This window comes from Physeter macrocephalus, unplaced genomic scaffold (genome assembly GCF_002837175.3).
Source record: "Physeter macrocephalus isolate SW-GA unplaced genomic scaffold, ASM283717v5 random_217, whole genome shotgun sequence".
NCBI classification, from domain to species: domain Eukaryota; kingdom Metazoa; phylum Chordata; class Mammalia; order Artiodactyla; family Physeteridae; genus Physeter; species Physeter macrocephalus.
The window spans coordinates 68,142-88,291 of NW_021145503.1; the positions used below are offsets into that span (position 1 = coordinate 68,142).

General features: G+C 48.1%; 1 protein-coding gene across 1 annotated transcript; it reads right to left on the reverse strand.

The window, feature by feature from the left end:
- Window positions 1-392: 392 nt before the first annotated feature.
- Window positions 393-19,632, reverse strand: LOC102983928 (annexin A13; the record flags this gene model as incomplete). Its single annotated transcript, XM_028484713.2, has 8 exons — window positions 393-2,872; window positions 5,761-5,873; window positions 9,594-9,669; window positions 14,135-14,236; window positions 14,646-14,714; window positions 16,345-16,424; window positions 16,523-16,556; window positions 19,462-19,632. Coding segments are annotated over 8 exons (765 nt in total), but the record flags the coding sequence as incomplete, so codon positions are not given.
- Between the last annotated feature and the right edge of the window lie 518 nt (window positions 19,633-20,150).

The window sequence follows — 20,150 nt, forward strand, 5'->3', positions numbered from 1 at the left end:
ATGGGGAAATGGACGGTGAGTTACCACGTGCACCCACAGGACCTGCGCTCCCCATGCAGCCCCGGAGGAGGGATTCAGACCACCTCCCCACCTACCCGAACACCCGGGTGGCAGGAGCTAGAATTTCCCCAGTGGCCCTGGGGGAAGTAGGTGGGTGGACTGGGGGACAGGGCTGTGCAGCAGGAGGGTGACAAGGCAGGGTTGCTCTCCCCCGCTTCCTTCTACCTTTGTCCTCTCCTCCTTCCCCATCCCCAGGCAGGCCCTGCCTTCTGAGAGTAGGGGCCTGGGGAGAGGGGAGGGGGAGCCTGGGCCGGGCAGGGGTGTATGGAAGGGAAAAGGAGGAAATTCCTGACCGTGAGGACAGGGAGGGTGGGACACTCTGGGGACAGACCAGACGGGGGAGTTCTCTTGTGAGGCAGCCCCCAGGTCAAGTGCAGAAACTGGCTTCCGCCTGTGGGTGGTGAGCAACAGTCAGAGAGGTGCCTGGCGCCCGGAGCTTCAAGCTCTGGAGAAGGCACGCATGGACGTGAGCTAATTGGCTAAGAGCTCAGACATCAGGGTCAGAAGGACTTGCGTTTGAATTCTGGCCCTGATTCTTCCTGTGTGTGACCTTGAGCAAATGACTTTGCTTCTCCATCTTACTCAGCCTGTTTCCTCCCCTGTGATATCCCTTTCCTCTCCTCTCCATGTCAGTCGTGGCCTTCAGCACTCTCAAAGGATGGCTGCTTTTAATAGATCTCTTTTCAGTCCACTGGTTTGTTTTTCTGTCCTTACTATAAGCTCAGATCCCAAGAACTGGTTGTTTTTGTTTGTTTCTTAAAAGCACAAGGCCAGCTTTGACAACGAGAACATGAGTGTGTTTTGTCACTGAACCATTTTACGTGCTAAAGCTCATAATGACAGCCGTGTCTGTTAGGTAGATAAACCGGTATGTTGAGGATGCAGAGGTTAACATAACTTCTTAAGTTGTTGATCACGCTTTTACAGCTGCTAGAAAGACACAGCACAGCGTGCTTGGGCTGGTATGCTCTGTGTTGATTACACCACCAAAGTGATTTCCCAAGACCCAAATCTGATCATGTTCTCACTCATTTAAACATCTCCAATGACCACTGTTGCCCAGAGGACCAAGCTCACACTTGGAAGGCAAAACCACGGCTGACGTGACCCAAACATACTCTTCATCACCCGCCTCCCCGGCCCTCTCCTTCCTTTCACCACATCCATGCCCCAGGAAAATGGATTTCAACGCCTCCTGAACACATCCTGCTCCGTTATGTTTCCAGGCCTCTACCCACGTGCTTCTTTCTTTGTTTTTCTGGAAAGTTTCTATGTATTCAAAACCCAGCACAACTGCATCTCTGTAAAGTATTCCCCAGTTCCCCCAGGCAGAGCTCTGTGTTGCCTCTTCTTACTCATGGGTAGAGAGCTTTACGTGCCTGTATCAGTGCACTTAACAGCGTCTGATGAATACTGGAGGCATCCGTCTACACTACTGGCCTGGGAATGAACTGCCCAAGGTGTGGCCAGTGTTCTCTTTATCTTTGTATCCCCAGAGCCCAGCACAGGGATTGGCAAATAGTAGGAACTTAAGCAGGTGAATGAATACAGACCCATTTCCGTGTACTTTGTGTTATTTTTCCAAGAAAAGCAGTTACTAGGATGGATTCTGGAGTCCGCCAGCCCTGAATTCAAATCTCGGTTCTGTCATTTGTGAATGAATTTGGCCAGGTTACTTAATGTCTCAGTTGCTTCAGCTCATAAATGGGAGTAATATTAACCTCATAGGGATGTTGGGAAAATTAAGTATGAAAGTAAGCTACTTATCAGTGCCAGGCACAAATAATCATCCGATGAACGATAACTATAATTATTGGACCAAAGTGTCTGTGTTCTCATGACAGACCCCTTTATGTGTAGCAGCACGTGGCCATGAGACAAACACCTTGGAACAGAGATGCTATTGGTGCAGAATCAATCCATTTGAGAGCCAGACCATTAACCTTGATCCTGTTGGCACTGTGCCCAGCCTAATTGTATTTGAAGATCCGAGGGAAGACTCAAGTGGCTCAAATGTCTAGAGAAGCAAGAAAAACCATTTAAACCAGGTAGCAGATCAGGGAATTTTACCTCTCGTTACGTTTCATATAGGCAAGTCAGTTGTTTCCTTGCCGCTGGCCTTGGTGACTGTCCTTGGTGATTATTAATAAATGTAACTGTTTGCATTTTCCAAATATGTTGACATTTCACAAGTCATTTATTTACCGGACAAACACCAAAGCAGATCAACCCAGTCTTTGGAAAAGCAGCTGATGTAGGCGTAAGCCACATCTTCAGTTAACATGGAGGATTGAAATTGAGCGCACAGAAGGAAAATGAATGAATTGCTTACTTTGGTCTTTCTTGAACTTTAACCACTTGCTCTTTACCCAGAACATACATATCCCTGTGTGATACATATCCTTTTAAATGTTTTATTACGAATGCATAGTTTTTATCAACTGCAGATTTCATCTGTGCTCAGAAAGCATTCAGTGACTACCCTCAAGGAAAATTAAGAGGCAGCCCAGACACTCGCTAAACCAGCATTCAGGGTGATCTAGTCAGGCGTCTTGAGGCTGCTGCCCTGGCCAAGGAAATAAACCAGGACCCTTGAGGGTGTTTCGTGCTGGAGTGGCATTTGCAAATCTGGTTTGGGAGGGGCTTTTGTCAAAGGTGGTTCCTCCCCGTTCTCCTGCTGTGCTGGCTCGGTTCAGTGCAAGAGGGCCACCAGCAGTTTCTGGAAGTCCCCAGAGGTGTCTGAGCGAACCATGTCAGAGAGAGACTTCTGATACTTCTCTTGGAACTTGGCTTTTATCCCCTGAAGGTCCACCTGTAGGAGAGATGACACCAGCAACCGGGACATTTATAGCGTTTTCACCATAAACACAGGCAGCCACTGTTCTGAGCACATCATTCTCACTTGCGCGTTAATGCCTCAAAGCAACCCTTAGAGTCGGAGTTATTATTCTTCCTATTTCATGGCTGAGAATAGGAAAGCTGAGTTCAGTGTCTGTGTGTCTGTTCCAGTAAAACTTTGTTTATGGACACTAAAACTTGAATTTCATATGACTTTATGTGTTACAAAAATATTATTTTTCCTTTGAGATTTTTACAGTTACTTTAAAATAATCATTTTCAGGTAACAGGACTGTACAAAAACAGGTGGTGGGCCTGATTTGGCTTGCAGGCCACAGTTTGCTGACTCTTAGTATAAGGTTAAGAAAATTGTCAACACAGTTTGAAATGACGCCTTTTTTTTTTTTTCTCTTGTACCCTGATCAGCAAGGATATTAGTGCCAAACAACAAAATTCAATTCATTATCAATTTTTAGGACTTATTTTGAACCTACGGCCGACCCTTGCGCAATACGGGAATTGGGAACGCAGACCCCCCCGTGCAGTCTAGAATCTGTGCACTGCCATCTCTGCCTCAAAAACAAAGGGATTTGATCAGTGACTCACCCAAGGGCAGGAAGCAGAAACAGTTCGGATAGAATCAGGCCTCAAACCCTAGTTCTTTTGATTCTACATATTGTGATCTCTAATGGAGCACAAACTTCTCCCCACACTTAGTTAATTTAAAGATCCGTAAAATGAAAATACAGGTACTGTTATTTACTGAAAAGATCTGCATATGGGTGCACCCACACCATTCAAATCTGTGTTGTTCAGGGATCAACTGTAATTCATTGAAAAGCTTGAAAAACCTAGGTGCTGGAGGTGGGGAAAGGACTCAGAAGAAACACAGATAAAAAGATTGTTCTGCTCTGAAGATTCTGACCACCTAGTAAAGGAGGTAATATTTGTACCATGGAAGATATAATTCTAGAAAGAACACAGTAAGTCTCATGAAAGAAGCACAGAGCTCTCTTTAACCAGGAGTTTTTTGTTTGTTTTTAGCTTTGTTGTTATCGTTGTTTTTAATTTAGACTCTATCTTGCTTTCTTGAGAGACTCACAAACCATTGCTCAAGCTTCTGGTTCTTTTCTTCTCCTGCCCCAATTCGAGGGCCCTACAGGAGAGAGAAAGATGAGAGCAGGAGAGGGCAGGAGAGGCAGGAATTGTTGGAAGTGGGTGCTGCGAGAGAGAGACTGCATCAGGCAGGTGGGCTGGTAGGCTGCTCAGCTGGGGGAGGGGCAGGAAGTGGGAGGGTGGGTCAGTGCAGGGATGGGGTGGGGCTCACAGGGCTCTGTTCTAGTACCAGGTGGCTTTGGGGGATTAGGGGATCTGGCCAATATTATCTGGCTGGGCCGGAAGCATTCCGAGGGAATGGTCCCCATGTGGAGATGACCCAGGACCTGTGGTCAGTACTGAGATAGGACCGAGCATCTTGGAATAAGCGCTCTACAGCTCATGCATGCTGGAGTGAATATGGCACCCTGAGGAGCCCTCAGAGTGGTCCAACGCCCCGGGGTCTTTAGAATCCTTGCTGGGCTTTGTCACCAGCCTGCTCCTCGGAGTGTCTTAGGATCTCCAGAGACTCTGGCTGCGGGGGGTGAGTTACTAAGAGACAGAGAGACAGAGAAGGCTGAGACCTGGAGACATAAGGGAAAGAGAGACTCGGAGCAAGCAAAATAAAACAGAGAGAGTGGCAGAGAGACTTGGGGAGGGAGAGGGGAGGAGAACACAGAGAGGGGCTTTAAGAGAGAGAGGAAAATATGAATTGTGGAGGAGGAGGAGGAGGAGGAGCAAGAGGGGAGGAGAAATTCCAGGAATAGAAATAAAAACGAAAGAATAGTTGTGTTGCTAAGTTACATTTCAAAACAGTGTAGATGTTAAGTATTATTTGTCAAAAAGCTGGGGGCCAGAATTTGGGTTGGTATCTTTTCCCCCCTCATTTAACGCGTTTCTGAGGGAAGTTGTCTGTGGTTTTCAAGTGCCCAGTTCCACTTCACTCTCCAAGGCGGCTCTGCTGTGGGTGAAATGCCATTTCCCATTGATTCTGTAATTCCTCCTCTCTGTGGCCCTGTATTCTGAACATGAGTCTTGACAGCTGCTCCCTAGCTTCTGGCCACTCCTCTCCCTGTGCCTCTGTTATACTCACGCATTCTCAAAGGGGGCGATGTTGCTCCCAACGGGGGCAAAAACTGGTTCTTAGAGGGTGAAAAAAAATCTTAATCTTATGTAAAATTAACTACGTATCTACATAGGGAACATAAACAGATATACAGTGTATGCCGTGTTAACATTTCTTGGAGGGGAGTGACAGTTAGGAAAAAACTGGGTCTAAGAAGGCTCCCTGGGGGTGAGGGTGGGCGATCGCTAATTTAAAAAAGGTTGAGAAACATTGTCTTGTACTGATGTGGTTTTTTGTGCAAAATTGTGCTTCTGGGGTGTGTTTAAGGAAATAAAGGCCTGGTTCAGGAGTTGGGAGATTACTTGCTCTGGTGATCTAGTCCATTGTTCACATTTCAGAGTGTCTGTTTTACCTTCCTTAAAATGGAGCTGCCCTATCCGGAACAGCCCCTCCAGGTTCCCTGCACACACTACCCCGAGCTCTCTGGAGCCACAGATGACAGAAATAGAAGCCGCTAACGTTACTGTATTTTTATAAAAAGAAACAGACTGAAGCACAGCACAGTGTCCTCTACAAAGTCTGGGAAGGCAAGGGCTGTCTCTGTTTTACTCTTTCTGTAAATAGGCTCTTACTAAAAACGACCTGTAGATGACATCACTGGTGGCAAAACAAGAAGGTGGAGCCCAGCAAGTGCGTCTTACCTCCGCCTGGGTCACAATGATGTCAATGAGGGTCTCCTCGTCGGTGCCCGCACCCTTCACGGCCTTGTACAGACAGTCAGCAAAGTAGCCCTGGAGGTCCCGGGCACTCCTCACTGGGCAGGACAAAGGAAGAGAGAACGTGAGGTGTTCACGTTTTGTGGAATAACACCGAGACCCTCGGGAGGCACAGAGCTGGCTCAGAGTGTCACCTGGCTGCCCTTGGAGCTGATGGAATTGTGAGGCGGGTGTCTGAAAGGAGCAGACTTCACACTGTTGATAATGGGATCTGGAAGATTCCCCTGGGGTCAGGGCATCTGGACTCTTCAACCAAAACCCCTTCAGACACGTAAGAACCTCTCCTGTTCCCTGAAGACCCTTGGGAGGAGGAGGAGCTCTGTGACCATCCTCAGGCCCTCCCTGTAAAGTTCATGATTCTTACCAGCAGAAATACCTTCTCACCTCTAGGAGAAATCTCTGACGTCGGAGTTGGGTTTGGAGGGGAGACACGGACTGGCTGGCAACCTTGCCATATACAACTTCGTAGTCTTGAAGATACACTCGGTTGGACCGTGGCCCTCCTGCCCATGCGAAACAACCTTCCTTCCTTTTCTTTTTCCTCACTAGGTTTTATTTTTTTATTTTTAAAAAATATTTATTTATTTATTTTGGCTGCCCCGGGTCTTAGTTGCGGCACGTGGGATCTTAGTTGCGGCGTGCATGCGGGAGCTGGTTCCCTGAGCAGGGATGGCACCCAGGCCCCCTGCGTTGGGAGCGCGTAGTCTTACGCACGGGGCCACCAGGGAAGCCCCTCACTGGGATTTTATTTGGGAGCCTCACTCTGAGTCTTTTCCAAGTTCCCCACAATCGTCTTCGTTTTCCATCTGGGATGTGGGCTTGACGCAATGTTCGATCCTGTCTACAGAGCACCTTCCTGTGATGCTGCTAGTTGCTCTTTTCTGGCCCTGCCCCAGCCCGAAATGAATAAAGTATGATCTAATCCACAAATCAACGAAGTATGGTTTCTATTCACCCATCAGGGGATGGGGTGCATCTCTGCTCCTGGGGAGAAATCAAGATTGCTCTCCCCTCCTCCAAGGCTCATATGGGCCCATCAGGACTAACACTTTGGGAGAATGAACCCTTGACCGTTTATGTTGCTGACATTTACCTAGAACACTTAACATTTTTGATGTTAGTGGTAAATAATAAGTAATACACTCAGCATGAGCGTGGAATGCACATCCTTAATATGACCTGCAGTGAGCACTCTTATCTTCTGGGTAATTGCCGGTAGAATGCTTACAAGGAAGGGGGAGGAACAGAATTAGGAGAGCAGAGTCCAGGTTGTGGAGGGGGGTGGTCTGTCCCCTTATTTTATAGGTCATGTGGCAGCCACCAGAGTGTCAGTGGAGGAGCCCAGACCCAGGAGTCTGAATCCACAAGCTGCTGGATTGGTGGTGGTGGTGATGGGGGTGGGGGGCGTGAACCTGGCAATTTGGGGAGCAGAGTGTTTGAGACTCACTGTGACGCACACCCCCAGACGTTCTGAGCTGGCGGCCTCACCAGCTTTTCCCGAGGACCCCGTCCTGTGCACTCGTACTAACTGACGCTGCACTGATCGTCTGCCTAACTTGAGTGCGTTCCGTCCCCACACCAGTGACTTCCCCCCTGACATTCCTTCTTCCTGATATTTTGGGAAGAAAAATCTCAACGTTTCTACCGTATGCAGTCTATGCCTGGTGAGCAACCTTTGTTGTTCGCAGCAGTAGGAATACCCTGAAAGTTTGGGTGGGGCCAGCTTGGGAGCATGTGGGAGTAAAGATCTTCGTGCGTGTGAGAGGGAGGGCGGCCAGCCACCCCGCGGTGTCTCGTGCTCCTTCTGGCCTGCAGAACAGGGGTTCTCAAACTTCAGGGAGCATAAGATGATCACGGGAGGAGCTTGTCAATGTGTGGCTTTGGGCTGCATTCCAGGAAGTTCTAAGTGGGTAGCCTGGAGTGGGCCTCCAGAGACTGCGCTTTCACACGCCTCCCCACGTGAGTCTGATGCAGGGGTTCCGTGGACCCCACTTTGAGAAGTGCTGCTCCAAAGGCTGCAAGCGGTGGGAACCGTCTGGTCTCATAACACCTCCTCCTCAATTTTAGTGGCGAACTGGCATCTTTATGAGGTAGGCGGGAGTAGGGTGGGGAGTGTGTAGAGAATCTAGTCATGAAGTCATGTTCTACTCTTTGTGTGGTTCCTTTTCAAGGTCTTTTCTAATCTCGTTTACATTTGCCACCAGTGGAGTCCACCCAACTCCTGCATTTCATGGTCCCCCAACTGCAGGGATGGGTCCTTTCCTTCCTCTGTACCTGCCTTGCTCTGATTGTTTTTGGTTTTATCTTTACTGTAGCTCAGTCTCTTGATCTGAGTGTATCTGCCATGAGTTCGAAGCTTCTTAAGAACAGGAACTGGACCTATTTACCTCTGAGCCCCACGCCTGGCACAACTGCTGGCCCAGGCAGGTGCTAAGTAAATGTTAAAGGGTTGAATTGTTTTATTACCATTAATACTTAATACTAATAAGAATTAGTATTAATCTTCTGACTGAACTCTGGCGTTTTCCTGCTTCTTTACACTGCAGGTACAGAAAGGGTTTGGAACCTTGTAGCTGGGCCATGAGTAGATCTCGCCGTTTACTTAAGACACTCATCCTTAAAGCCCTAAGGACAGTCATCTGTGTGTATCCATCGTGGGACAGGAGTGACATTAAGGACGTTCAGGCCTCTATAACAATAGCAGACCTGCTAATCTGAATGCAAAATGAGGGTGGAAAAAAAAAAAATCAGTTGCTGACATTGCCCCCAAAATCCCATCAAAAAAAACAAAACAAAAGAGTTTGGCAGCGAGAGCACATTTTTTAGCTTCCAGGGGCTGCTTTTTTGGTTCTTCCTCTCCTTCTGGGGATATTCTCTCCATTTCTCGTGCCATTTGGGTTGCTGCCCTGGCCTCCTCGCCACCGGAGTGTGGACAATGGACAATGCCTTCATTCCGGGGCTTGCAAAAATGAGAAAGGAGCCTGCCAGCCACAGCCCGGTACCCATCTCTCTGCTATTTCCTGCCTACGGGCAACACCTGGAGAGAAATGCCTGCCGTTTGCTTGGCACGGCCTTGATCTAGTCTCCCCCGCCTTGCTTTCTACACAGACCTCATTCATTCCAATGTTGAAGGGAACCAAATGGAAAAGGTCACCCTTGGGCCATCAGGCACCCGCAGAAACTTGTTCCTGGATCCGAACCTGGGTGCTTTTGAGTGTGTGTCACACGAACCGCATGCTGCCCCACGAGACTAGACAATGGTCCCAGGCTGTTGATGGAGGCTCTCGGGGCTCCATGATCTTAATGGGACTGTCATGGATGCTGTGGTAGGTCCCCCAGCTGCTGTCTTCAGGACAGCAGGCGCTCACGCCAAGCGTTACCTGCTGGCTGCTCAGGGCTGAGTCCCTTCTCAGGAGGGAGGGACTGACTGGGGTCCTATCCATAAGGAGTCAAAAGAGGGAGCTATCTTCCCCAAGGCTGCAAATGCTCCCTGGGTGCAGCCAGACGGCTGCTTGATGTGGGGTGTGAAGACCTGGTCCCCTTGCCTCCACTTTGGACATCCTGACTTCAGGGCCCCTTGGGGGACCAGCACAGCTCCTGTTGCAGCTGCACCACATTCATTCTCTCCCTTCCCAATGCTGCCTAGATGTGTGGTTCCCAAGCTATTCCCTGAAAGCTTCCTGCACACAAACCTCTGTCTCCAAGTCTGGTTCCAGGGAGCGCAACCCAAATCAGGGGCTTTCCTAGCTTTACCTTACCGAGAGTCAAGTAGGCCTTCTGCAGATCTCCTGACGTTTCTTCTTCGATGGCCTCTTCGATGTCTTTGCCAATGAGCTGGAGAAAGAAAGTGCAGCTGTTAGTCCAGGTTTTGCTTTTGGCCTTGGTGCACTTGAGGCTCATTCTTCTACAAAAAGCAATAGACTCTTCCAGATTTGGTCACGCAAGGACCAGAGGAACTCTGGGATTCCTCTCTGGCCTCAGCCCTTGCAGGGCTGGGGATGGTTGCCCGCCATTCGAGTGGGGACTCTCATGGCCTAGGAGTTAGTCCCGATTTGACCCCTAATGGATGCGACCCCAGTCAGGACCACTCCCTCAGCCTCAGCTTCCTCCTCTGTGAAATCAGGGAGTGGAGAAACAATGAATAAATACTGCAACAATATTCTTTATGTTTCTATCGTACTTGAGTTTCCTATGTGTTTATAAAGATTCTTTCCATTTCCAATTTTCCAGGAGGCTATGGTTATAATCATCTCCCACATCTTCCTCCGCTGTGGACTGAGACTGAGAGCTCGGGCACCTACACTTTGGGTGACATGAACAGAGGTTGTGAAGTTCATGGTAAGGACTTGGTCTAACGTTTCTGATACTGTGGGGCTACTTGGGCTGGGAGCCAGGGGCTGACCACGTCAAATGCTGCTTTCTTTCCCTCTGGGGAGACTCCAGATGATCTTATATTCGCCGCCAGCTCGTTCTGCACAGCATTACACATTAGGTTTCCTTCCAAATATTTATAGAAGCTGAAGTTCAGAGTAAATTGTGACCACGCTTAACACAAGTACCGCCTGGGCCCAGCTCAGGGCAGGCATATAAAGAGAAAGGAGAACTTTTGGTTGGGTTTGGGAAATGCAATTAAGCATTAGAAATACTGAAACTTCTTTCTTAGAAATTATCTCTTGAGGATATGACACAATTGTGAGTCTATAAATAATTGGGGCCTTTGAGGACATTGCCAGTGGAGTTTATGTAGTTCATTCTGAAAACACTGGTAAACAACATATTCTTTGTGATACGCGCACAATAGATGTGGGGGGAAGGAGGGTCCAGATTTAATGAAACCCGTAGCTTGATCTCCTCATCGTAGCTGGCCCATCTAGAGGTCTGGTGTGGAATCGACCTAGATAAGAAGGGGATTGGATTGGGGGGGCTTTCAGTCCCTTTCTTAGCTGTTCTCAGGTGTTGGGGGTTGGATGTGGGAGCTGGTATTTCAGAAGAAACTGCTATCACTTTTCCCATGAACAGGGTTCTTGTTGTGTAGACTGAGATTGTGTTTCAAGAGGACATTGTCCTCACACAGGTCTGTGTTTAGTAAAAAAAAAAAAAAAAAAAAAAATCCTCACATTAAACCACTTTCCATTTTTATTGTCAGTACTGGGCTAGAACAGTGTTTTTAAATTTTCTGTAGCATCTCAGCCTACACAACAGGTAAAAGCAGGAAAGCAGAGCTGTTCTGGGGAGGCGGGAGATGGGCTCCTTAGCGCAGCCCTAGACAGTAATGCCAGGTTCCCGCCCTCTCAGTCTCTTTGCTGCCCAGCTCCGGGGGCACGCACTATTCATGAGATACAGTGAGACGGCATCGCCCTTTCTTCTCTACCCACCTCCTCCCCCCACTCCCTCCTGGTGGCTACCAGGGCACCTCCAGGGACTCCATTGAGCACAAATGTTAAACAGTCCACTGGCCCAAGCTACTGAGATGCTCCTTTGCAAATGGAATGCTTCTCACTTATCGGAACACTTAATTCCTAGAGGGGCTCTTTGGACAAACCCGGGCTTTCTGATCTCGATACAAAAACCCTTTGCCAGGGTGGATTCCAGACAAGCCTCAAAGGCTTCTAGTTTACCAGGTAGCATTGCCTGTGGGGGGATTACTAGAAGAGTAGGAGACACATTTCTTTCTTTTAAAACCAATGCCCCAAACCGACAGCGTGCCCACGGCAGAACCCTGTGCCCTCTGACTTTGGTTATAGCAGTTAAAGGGCTAAAGGTTCTGGAAGGGGCTTAGGAACACTTTAGGGGAGGGGAGAAGTGATGAGGGGTGTGGTGGTGAGGCAGTGACCTGGGGCTATGGGTATGTGTACCTACAGTTTTTACTGAGCCATGTTTGGGGAACTTTATAACTCTACAAGTCTTTCATATTTGGTAGATTTGGGGACGGTAATAATCTTTCTTGATGCTGCAGAGTTGGGGAAGCTTTGTTGCTTGGGCTGGGATCTCTGAGAGTGTCAACAGTTAAGACTCAGGTTTAGAGGGCAGATTAAGGGCAAAAACCTGAGTTTTTGCGCCAAAAATTAAAATTCACCTCTATGCCAGGACAACCTATGCCGTATGATACACTTCACTGATCTGACCTTAGCGTCTTAGTGCTTTTAGCCAGAGACCATGAGAAAATTTATGGAGCCAGGTTCCCAAGATCAGGATGAGCTCAGAAGATCAGTGATAAAGATCAAGGTGAACAATGTTCCAACAAGGCTTTCGGAATGATGAATAGGTAGCATTTTAGAGCTGGTTTCATGTAAAGAATCATCAGATCAATTGATTATCTTACTGACCATTTGAGTTTTAGCTCTGTTTTTTGACACTGTCGGTTCACGTAAGGTGACTCATAACAATTGCTAATGTTAATTGAGCACCTACTTCATGCCAGGCAATAAATGCTTTAAATCTGTTAATTCATTTAATCCTTACTAACCCTGTGAAGTAGGTACTATTATTATCCCTATTATACGGTTGGGGGAACTGAGGCACAGAACCCTTAATAACTTGCCCAGGGTCATACAGCTAGTAGCCTCGAGCAGACTTGTTAAACCTTAACATGTATCAGAATCTGGAAGATTTGTTAAAGCAGAGACTATAGGACCCTAACTCCAAGGAAGCTGATTCAGTAGGTCCAGGGCCAGCACTAAGAATTCTCATTTTAAACATTATCTCAAGTGATACAGATTCTGCTGTTTGGAGATTAATTCTGAGAACAGTTGGCCTAGGGAGTATCCTTAGATAGTCAGTAGTTCACGTACACACCCCCACACACCCACACACACAAACACACACCACACATTCCCCCCACACACACACCCCACACACACACCCCCCACACACCCTCACACACACCCTCACACACACCCTCACACACATGCGTGTTTCTATAGTGATCCTCAATGACAGCTACCCCAGAAACTCCATCCATGGCCCCAGTCTTATGGGAAGAGGGTCTAGGTGATGGAGAAGGCTTCCAGCTCAGTCTACACAGCTCCAGGCCCAGGGGCCAGGGGAGTACAGGGTCAGCTGCCTTTGATCACGAATCCGGGCAGGATTTGAAAGCAGAGGGCCCTGAGGGCTTATATACAGTGATGATAAAATTCCAAAGCTTTGTTGTCTTTTCATCTGCTGGCAACACATAGGAAATGCTATTCTGAGTGAGGAGCGGCCAGCTCTAGCTGAGGTAGGAGCTCAGGCTGGGGAACCTTGGCGTTCTCATCCACTTTCTGCTACTGACTTGCTGTGTGGTCCTGATAAGTTACAGATGGTTCCTTACTTGTAACAGATTTTCCTCCTCCATCAGTTGTGGGTAACAATGGCTTCTTCAGCCTACACTTGAGTTACAGTATTCTTGTGAAATTGAAATGAGACACGGGGCACAGATGTCCTTTGAATAGTTAAAAGCATTCCACAAATATAAAATAGGAGACCAAAACAAAATCTGATATTCCACAAAAGTCTTCTTGCAATTAAAGACTGATTTTCCGGGAAGGACTAACCACTGAGTGCCTTGAAATAGCTAACTCACCTCGCTGACTTAAAATTATCATTAGATTAAAAAAAACAATTGTATAAAAGTAACTGATACACATCTTTCCAAGAGCGTATCTCTGAGGTATCATCACATCTGTTTGGGGTGGAGTAGGCACTGTTAGCCCAACTGTCAAGTGGAATAACAGCGAACACTTGTAAGCTTACCACGTGCCAGATACTGTCCTGAGCCTTTTATATTCATCTTATTTAACACCTAAAATAACCCCGTGAGGGTGGGAGGCTGATGTTCACGGTCTCTGTTTTACAAATGAGGATGGTGAAATCAGGTCACTTGTTAGTGGTAGAACCAGGATTTGAACCTGTACCCTCTGACTCTAGGGCTTTGCTCCTAAACTTGACACTCCCCTGCCTCCCTAGCCTCTGTTGCAAAGCAGCGTTTCCCAGACTCCACACTGCACTGGGGGCCGAATGACTGTGTTGTGGGAGGTGCCCTGTGCACTGTGGGAGGTTCAGCAGCATCCCTGGCCTTGACGCTCTACATGCCAATACTGATGCTCCCCCCAACGCACCTTGTTGTGACAGCCCCACGTGTTTCCAGACATTATCAAATATCCCCTGGGGGTGCAAAGTCACCCCTGATTGAGAACCACTATTGTAAAAGACGCCCCGCCCCCTGCCGCCCAGTTCCAAATCCCAGATCTCGGCTTCTTCTGGAAGTAACTTGAGACTCAGTTTCCGTGTGAACTCCTTGCCTTAGTACTGGATCACTTACAACTTGGTAGGCTTGAAAGGTGGCTTGTAACTGTTTGTGATTCCTCTTGGCCAGGACTTCATTGAAGGTAAGCTCGTCCGTGCCCCAGCGGCCTTCCCCTGCCTAGAGGGCCGAGTGCAAACATTTTGAAAAAGCCTTTTGCAAAAAGACTGAATAAACAGAGCTGTGACCAGGTCTCCCTTACAGGAAACAATAAAATATGCACTGAATCTAAGCCACATTGATCGATCCAGCACTTTAAACTTCTAACCCACAGGTATACCTCACATATTTATATTATTTATACCTTCCCTTGTTCCAAAATGGATCTAAGGTGGTTAACCCCAGAATATAAGAATAGAAAAAGCAATTCTTTTAGGTTCATGAAGACCGTATATATGAAAAATATTTTAAAGATCATACTTATTTCCCAAGTAATTCCAATTCGCATAAAATAAAGTAACAGTTGTTGAAAATAATGTTAATTTAAAAAAAAAAGAATTTGCAGAGACTGGCACATCTGCATACTTACGTCATACAGATCTTTGGCATCCTGACCAGCTAGATCTTTGTCTACATTATCTCCTTCATCGCGATTAGCCTAGAAAATCAACACATTGTTATTAACTTGAGTTCCTGCTTGACCACAGAAAACAAAAAAAAGGAAAGTCCTAGAAAAGGGGGTGATTTCAGAGGGGTGGCCTGAAGCTAGACAAAACCTGGCAAAGTGGCAATACTGCTCTTTGCTGCCATCTTTTGGGCACAACTGATAAACAGAGTAGCTTCTGTGACAACACATTTTTCCTTTTTTTTTTTTCTAGAAACCAGGGTCACTCACAAACCCCACTGACCTCTAAGAAACCTCATGATGTCCCCTAGAATGAGTCTGTTGGGAAGCTATTAGTCTTCCTTCCAAAATATTAAATTTCACTTCTCAGGGTCCCAGCCCTGAAGAGCCCTGAATGTTGGTCATGGAAAGTTTTGGAGGTCTAACCTAAGCCCTTAGTGGCAGGTGGAATTCTAAGATGACCCAAGTGGCCCACACTCTTGTATAATCGCCTTCTTTTGAGTGTGGGTAAGACCTGTGAATATGGTGAGATACCACTCCTGTGATCATATTATGTTTATATGGTAAAGGGGATGTTTGTAGATGTAATTAAAATCCCTAATCAGTTATCCTGGGTAGATCTGACCCAATCAGGTGAGCTCTTTAAGGTCAGAGATGGAAGAAGTCAGAGACATGAACTCCTGCTGGCCTGGAAGAAACCAAATAGCCATGCTCTGAACTGTCTATGGGGCCATGACAGGGAACTGCAGATGGCCTCTAGGAGCTGAGTGGTCTCTGGTTGACAGCTAGCAGGAAAACAGGGACATCAGTCGTACAACCACAGGGAACCGAAATCTACCAACAGCCAGTGAGCTTGGAAGAGGACCCCAGGCCTCAGATGAGATGGCAGCCCTGGCTGACACCTTGATTTCAGCCTGGCGAGACCCTGGCTAACCCGCAACAGGACCCCTGCCCCATGGAAACCGCTAGATCATGGATCTGCATAGTTTAGGTTGCTGAGTTTGCAGCAATTTGTTATACAGCAGGAGAACACTTATATACTCTTCGTGCTACAGGTGAAGCCTACTCTGTGTATTCTCTGCTATCAGTCTCTCCACATCGAGAGTAATGAAGTGGAGGAAACACACAAAGGTCATAAAGATGGGTGTGTCAATGAGAGTGCAGATGCCATCTGGCTGGGGGCCGCGGGGGCTGTGTCCTAGCAGGGCCAATTCTTAAAGCCCTGCTTTCCAGGCCAAGCTCCCTGCAGCAGTTCTTACAGGTCTAGACTTGGGGTGAATCCTGGAAGTAAGTTGTGTCATGAAAAGGGCCCTACTTGGGGTCAGATGGGCTGGTTCTTGCTCCTAAGCTGTGTCTTACTGTGTGTACACCTAGAGGTTCCTCACTGGCAAAGTGAGGTGGTGATGCTTAATGAGATAACTCACTAACAAAAAGGGATTGTGTAAACTGCAAATGACTAGGCGGATTGTTTTGATGGGAAAAATACCCATTGAATAATTTCACGAGAGCTGGGCTGACAGAACACAGGTTGATGATCCCTCAGTAACATTTTTAATAAAAGAAGGAAATGTTTATCATCTAAATTGCCTTTTTCATCATGGTCCCATGCTGCCAAGGGCTGTTTCCCAAGATCATAAACCAGGTTAGACCTTTTTACTTTTACCTGTAGCAGGGAGACCAGAATTTTTTTTAGGCTTCCACTTGTATCACCTTTGACATCTGATTCAAGGCTCCTGTCAAATACTTTTGGGGAAGAAGAAAGGAGGAGAGAAAGCAGATTTAGTCTCCCAGAGGTATTTTGGAAGGAACATTCTTTAAAGTCAGAACAAACGGTCACTTACACCTTTGGTAGGCCTCTTTAATGGCGATGATTTCCTAGGAGAGGTAATAAAAAAAAAATCAATACTCCAAGGTGGGGTTAATCAATAATATAGGCAGAGACAAGCAAAGGGAAGAGGCAGGAGCTTGTCTCTGGACACAGGATGCCTTTATGACTTCCTCCAAAGGGGGTTGTCCCTACAGGTCAAGGTCTAGGCCTAGAGCGAGTCCCCAGCCGTGTGGAGTCCTTTAGCACATGTCATCCTTAGTTAAAAGTGAAAACATTACAGCTAAGCTAACATCTTCTTTCACTACCCCCTCACCCCATCTCACTCCCCCTTCCCCACCCAGGTAGCCAGTGTTAGAAGTTCAGTGCATATTTTCCCTTTACATTTGTATACATATGTTTGTGCTACTGCAAATATATAGACCTGTTTTTTTGTATGTGTTTAAAAAGTGGAATACTGTTCATATTGTTTGTTCTTTGACTTATTTTTTCACTCAGTAATAGGTTTTGGAGGTCCAGCTATGCTTGTACATTAGTTAGTCACCTAGTGTTTTTTTAAAATGGATACAAAAGGTTCCATCCTACAGTAAGCCCCTGTGTATTTAGCCAGCCTCTGACTGATGGACATTTAGGCTGTTTTCAGTTTTTCTCTACTTCAAACAAGGCTCCACTCAGTAAACAATTTGCTGTGTACAGGAGTGCAAGTCTCTCTCTAGGGTGTGTGCCAGGAAGAACTGCTTTACAGGCGCACCTTGGAGATATTGTGGGTTTGGTTCCAGACCACCCCTATAAAATGAGTATCATAATAAAGCGAGTCACACGAATCTTTCGGTTTCCCAATACATACAAAAGTTATGATTGGGCTTCCCTGGTGGCGCAGTGGTTGGGAGTCCGCCTGCCGACGCAGGGGACGCGGGTTCGTGCCCCGGTCCGGGAAGATCCCACGTGCCGCGGAGCGGCTGGGCGCGTGAGCCATGGCCGCTGAGCCTGCGCGTCCGGAGCCCGTGCTCCGCAACGGGTGAGGCCACAGCGGTGGGAGGTCCGCGTACCGCAAAAAAAAAAAAAAGGTATGATTATACTCTACTGTGGTCTGTTAAGTGTGCAATAGCGTTATATCTTAAAAAACAATGCACATACCTTAATTTAAAAATACTTTGTTGCTAAAAAATTCTAACCATCACCTGAGCCTTCAGCAAGTCGTTATCTTTCTGCCAGTGGAGGGTCTGAAATGTTGTGAGAATTATCAAAATATGACACAGAGACAGGAAGTGAGCAAATGCTTTTGGAAAAATGGTGCTGATAGGCTTGCTTGATGAAGGGTTGCCACAAACATGCTATTTGTAAAATCGCGGTAAAGCGAGCGCAATAAAACAAAGTATGGCTGTATATTGCAACGGCTTGACCCACTTGGGAGCCGCCTCAGTGTACACTTGAACCAGCAGCGTATAAGAGCAGGCATTTCCCTTCAGCATCTCTCATAAACTGTTTAAAATGAAAGTCATGGGGCAGTGATGGGGAGAAGGGAGGGGGAGCGATAGAAGATGAGAGCCAGGCCTGTGTTGCTTTGGTGGGTGGGAGAGAGGAGGAAGCAGGTGGGGGCCGAACACCTGTGACTCTGCAGCCCCCTCCCCTTTCTCCTCCTTCCAGCCCACTCTCAGGATCTGCCTGAACCCAGGGCCTGCTCTCTCCCTGCTTTTCTTCTTTTTTCTGTCAGATCTATTTGACTGAAAAAAAAGAACTTGCTCACTGTTTGAGACCAGGACCTGAAAGAAATTAGGCTGAGGGTGAACCACGTGTAGGCAAGTGTGATTAGAAAAGTGACGACCAAATTAACCTTCTTGCCAAGGCAGGCTGCCCAAATATTGGCTGCCTGGTCTCTAGGACTCTGGTGCTTCTGGAAAGGATAGGAATATTGAGTAAGGAGAGTTGTGTGGTTATTGGACTGAATTGATACCGCCCTCCTGTGCTAACCCTCCCTGAAGGCACAATCCTAACCTGAAACTCCCCAAATGGAGGGGTTGTATTAGCTAGTCTTCGGGAAGAAGAGCAGTCCAGAGACGTTCAGGAAAGGGGTTTGCCGCTGTAGCGTGGAGCCCAGCGGCGCTTCAGGAAGCGTGGACGGGCGGCACAGGCTTTGCAGGAGGAACCAGCCCAGGTGGCAGGCACCCGGGGCTCGAGCGGCACTTCCGGGTCAGAGCGCTGTGGCGGGTTTCCTCGCCACCTGCTCCAAGTGGTTTCTGTTTCCTACCCGGAGGCCTCACGAATGCTGCATTTTCCTGGCATTTCCTCGCTGGACCTCCCCATTCTATGTGATGGGTGTTGTGGAAGAGGCAGGGGGTCTCCAAATAATGACCTGTGGGCCCTCTTTTCTCCTGATGAAGTCCTTGGCCCTTATGGGTTCTGGAACCAAAGATGAATGGGCTTCTGCGAGGGCCTTAACAAAGGTCCTTTTCAGCTCCTGAAATGGTGGCATGTGCCCAAGGGACCAGGGGAGGACAGGAGAGAGGACATGGAAACCTCTGGGGAAGTGGTGGCGGACCCGGGGGTGTTCACCGGGACCCCCCTGGCACCCCCCACCCCCCTGCCTGTTCTTGAGCTCTCCGCTAGATGCAGCCATGCTTGGAGACCCACAAAGTCAGGCTGGGAGGGTAAAGTAGAACTTTCCTCCTTCATGTAAAACTGTGCATCTCTTGAGAAAAATGAAAGCAGGATTGACACTGTGCTTCTGGAAGGATCTATCCTGTCAAGCCAGGAGCAGCAACACCAAGACTGAGCATCAGAAGACTGGAAGAGGATCTCTCCAGTGTGAACCAAGTAGACGCGTTTCTGCCCAGACACTTGCTCCCCCCGTGGGCGGAATGCAGGGAGGACTTTCCCTCCTGGCTGCTGTAACCGTCTCTGATGGGCATATGGGCGCTCCCTTGGGAGCTGGTCCAGGGCTCGGCTGGGACTCACCTTATTGGTTCTCGTGCACAGGACCTCGATGAGCACTGCCTCGTTCGTGCCCAGGCCCTTCATGGCCTTCTGCAGCTGCCGGGCCGCATACTCGCTGGGGTGGTCCAGAAGGGCCAAGGCTGTCTTCTCAAAGTTTCCACTCAGCTCCCTCTTTAGCACCTCTTCCAGGTCCTGTGGGAAGACAGCGAGAGTCTTGTCTGGGAACGTCCTGAGAGCAGAGGGAAAGGTGTCTGCTCTCCCCACCGCAGGACACCTGCTGTGGACACACGGGGCACAATCTGGACTGGAGCTCTACAGGCATGAGTGACCTGCTCTGGAGGACAGTCGTCACCCAAGTGCCCATCCATCTTCTGCCAAGGCTGGCAGAGATGCAGAGGGAAGGTCCCCTGCTCAGGGCTGGAGACCCCGAAGATGAATCACAATAACAACCAGCATTTGCAGAATATTTTAGGGTTCAGAGAGCTTCCTCACCGATCCCTAAAACAGCCCTGGCAGGAGAGGTATTGCATTATCCCCATGGACTGAACCTCAATAAGATAAAGGACTCAAAAAAAAAAAAAAAAGGGCTTCCCTGGTGGCGCAGTGGTTGAGAGCCCGCCTGCCGACGCAGGGGACACGGGTTCGTGCCCCGGTCTGGGAAGATCCCACATGCCGCGGAGCGGCTGGGCCCGTGAGCCATGGCCGCTGAG